Source organism: Etheostoma cragini, chromosome 9 (genome assembly GCF_013103735.1).
Source record: "Etheostoma cragini isolate CJK2018 chromosome 9, CSU_Ecrag_1.0, whole genome shotgun sequence".
NCBI lineage: Eukaryota > Metazoa > Chordata > Actinopteri > Perciformes > Percidae > Etheostoma > Etheostoma cragini.
Window position 1 is genome coordinate 1,005,726 of NC_048415.1, and position 3,710 is coordinate 1,009,435.

General features: G+C 45.7%; 1 protein-coding gene across 1 annotated transcript in view; it reads left to right on the forward strand.

Moving 5' to 3' along the window:
• mast2 (microtubule associated serine/threonine kinase 2) overlaps window positions 1-3,710 on the forward strand; it is a 168,201-nt gene that overhangs the window by 124,534 nt on the left and 39,957 nt on the right. The window contains 1 exon segment of the mRNA XM_034880537.1: window positions 144-298. Coding sequence (XP_034736428.1) covers window positions 144-298 — 155 coding nt within the window.

Here is a 3,710-nt window from a genome sequence, read left to right on the forward strand (position 1 = left end):
CCCCCCCCGTCTTCACCTGTCCCTGCCTCCCCCAGCCTGGACCAGCCCTAGCCGTTAGCCGTTAGCCGTTAGCTGTGGCCTGACCCCGCAGTAGCTCCAGCGCTGGTTGTAATCTTGCTCCCTCTGTGCTCCTCCTCTCACAGTCCTCCTGTTCATCTCAGGAGAAGCTGCACCAGCTGCCCTTCCAGCCCACCCCGGACGAGCTGCACTTCCTCACCAAGCACTTCAGCTCCGAGAGCATCACGGACGAGGAGGGACGTCGCTCCCCCGCCATGAGACCGCGCTCCCGCAGCCTCAGGTAGGACCGCTGGCAGAAGTTTACACCCACATAACCCCCCCCCTCCACACACACACACACACACACACACACTCAACAACAAATCAGAAAAAAAACCTGTTCTGCATCTTCAAATAAAAGTCAATTTAGCTGTATTTGCACTCCAATAATTTCTAGTTATAACATAGTAAGTGTTTGTATTTCCCTCCTCATGTTTGTAAATGGGGTGAGCAGAACATTAGAGATAATAGATATTTAGATTGTTTTTAGCTGCTCTTTAATGTTTAATTTCTTGTGCTGCACTGTACCTTTTTATTGTTTTTATCTTTTTTAGTTAAAGCACTTTGAATTGCCCCGTTGTTGAAATGTGCTCTACAGATAAAGCTGCCTTGCACCTTCTTCTTCACCACTGCAAACACACATAAAGTCAGAATAATAGCTCAGAATTAAACATGATTATCTTTAGACAGGTAGAAGAGTTGTATTAGACTGTAATATCCTGGGCTGAATGTGAGAACTTGACCTGGAGTGAGTTTCTTCTGGAATAGAAAGGACCAACATGAGTCTGGGTTGAGTCTGTGTGCCGGTCTCCAGAAAGGTCAGACTGGTCCTGCAGACGTGTCCGTGGCAGGTCGGAGCGAGTAGAAGTCCCTCACTCTCTCTCTCTCTCTATATGAGTCCATATCAGTGACACTCACCTGTCCAAGCGTCCACCTCTGTCTCCCCCCACACGCTCTGTGTGTCTCACCTCTATCTCTTGTCTCAGCAGCTTCATCGCTGCTTCTTCACGGGCAGATATGGAGTTATTTCATCCTCTGAGATGAAAGAAGGCCGACCGAGTTGCATGGTGTTCATCAGATTAGAGTCCCACTGAGTTTGCTGACTGGTGTGTGTGTGTGTGTGTGTGTGTGTGTGTGTGTGTGTGTGTGTGTGTGTGTGGAGAAGTGCCATCTCAAATAATCTAACCTTCCAGCTGTGTCCTTATATAAATTCTCCTTCTCTGAAATAAAATAATGTAGAGATAACAAGAAGGAGTTTTCATACAGAAAGAGTAAAAACAGAGAGAGAATGTAATGTCCTTAAATGTTTTTATCAGAAATGTTACAAAAGCTGATTACAAATCTTGCAGTAACAGAGTAGGCATGGGCCTGCATGAGATTCTGACGACATGATAACTATATTAATTACATTTATTACAGCTTTAAAATGTATTATTTTGAAATGTCTAGATTTGGGGGGGCAGTAGCTCAGTCCGTAGGGAGTTGGGTTGGGAACCGAAGGGGCGCCGGTTCAAGTCCCATACGGACTAAAGTACAGAGTGTGGACTGGTAGCTGGAGAGATGCCACTCCACCTCCTGGGCACTGCCAGGTTCTCTTAAGCAAGACCTCGAACCCCCAACCGCTCAGGGTGCTGGTCCAGCACCGGCAGTGAATAGTGTGTGTGTGTGTATTTCAGGACTGTGTGTAGTGATTACTAACAAAAAACAGAGTACAAATTGTAATTTACCCCCACTGGGGATCGATAAACAGTATAAATTCTTAAATTATTGGTATTATTATTTTTAAACACACTGCACACAGGCGGGGAGACGGATTTCTAAACTATACTTTTCGTCCTTGAAGACTCAGCTCGTACCGCAGAAAACATATGACGGAAAACTGTTGGTGGTTTTGAAACCGCCGCAGGGGCAATTCTAGGATCAGACCTTTAGGGGGGTTCAGCCCCTAAAGGCCCCCCTGAGAATATGACTGCTATATCAGTCATTTTACTAGCAGATAATCTCTGAGCTAGCTTCTGAACATCAACGTTTTTGACACAATGATGGAACTAAGACACTTCATAAGTCTCAGTAATAGCATCCAGCAGTGGTAGTGGCTTATGTTTTAATTTGGGTTCTAATCTGCACCATGAAATGACCCACTTCTTCTCTGGGGACTACCATCATTAAACTTCACAGCCGTCTCCTGCTGTCCCTCTGACTGATCAGATCAGATAGAGACTCAGACAAAGGCGGGACTCTGGTGCGACCTCCTCTGATTGGCCAACGCTACGTTCCTGTTGCGTAGCCTCGGCGACAGACACACAGGATATTAAACATGTTTTCTAGCCATTTCAACTTGTAATTGTTTGGCACTAACCGACAAGTTTGCAAACTAAACTCAAATTATTTTAAAAAATAAATAAAATAAGCCCTTCTAAAAAGGGTCTAATATAAGGGGACCAGATTTCTCGGACATTTTCAGCTCCGAAGCGGATTTACCTCCAAAACACGTCATGTTGTTATTTTTGTAAAACTTAAAACGGGGACACTAGACCTGGAGCTGTTTCCCCCAACAGACCACATTGTGGAAAGGCTTTCTAAGGAGGTCGACCTTTCCGTTAAAGATTAAGATCATTTTTTAAAACCTAAAAGTCCGTGAAATTGCGTTGGCTAAACCCACCAGACTCCATGTAAATAATCAGGGATTTAGCATCATAAAACACGGCTTTCTAACACATCTCTGAGCTTGTCTTGAGCTACTATCGGCTCCGTTTGGTCGGTGTTTTGTTTTCTTTCACTCCAATTTCGGGTCTGTCAGTCACAGTGAAAACCGGGGACATTTCCGGGGACAGATCCAGCCGGGGACAGGTCACCATAACCGGGGACTGTCCCCTGAAACCGGGGACGTCTGGTCACCATAGTCTAATATCGCCGATGAACCTCGGCATACCTGGAAACTGGTAACCGGCCCATGCATGTTACGGAGATGAAGGAGACTATCAACAAGTTAACATACAGTATACATGGAGTGTCTGTGCCAGCTTTCACCCCCCCTCCCCACCCCCCTACCCCCCCATGTGCCAGGGTGGGTGAGCCCGACATCATAATACTTGGCCAACAGTGGGTGTCATTAAAAAGCTCTTAGCGAGCCGTCTGCAGACTGTCTGCAAATGCAGATAAATGTCCAAGAGAAGGGGCTAGGCTGAGGATTAGGGACCCGGGTTCACTTTTAGATCCAGTTCCTATAGTCCATAAAACGCCCAAAATGAAGATACTAGTGTGAGGAAAGTGTAGCAGGATGTGGGGAATGAGAGGCAATAAGGAGTAGAGAGAGAGAGAGAGGAAGTGAATGACTGAGTGGAGAGAAGAAGAAGATGATGATGATGATGATTGGACCCAGAGGGGGAACAAGTGTGTCAGTGTATGAGGGAGAGTGAACAAATGAGAATGAGCTGCAGAGCTCAATGATATGCTAATTTTACCATTGTGCCGTGAGTGATGGCCGCCACCCTTTTTTTTTTTTTTTAATCATCATTTAATAGTTCCTCTGTTCTCTTATCTTTCATTCTTCCCTTCTCAGCACATTCATGTCGTGTGTAGTTTCTGAAGGTCTGTAAATCTCTCCACCTCCATCCATCACTCATGTGCAACCGCTACAGGCTGCAGTTACC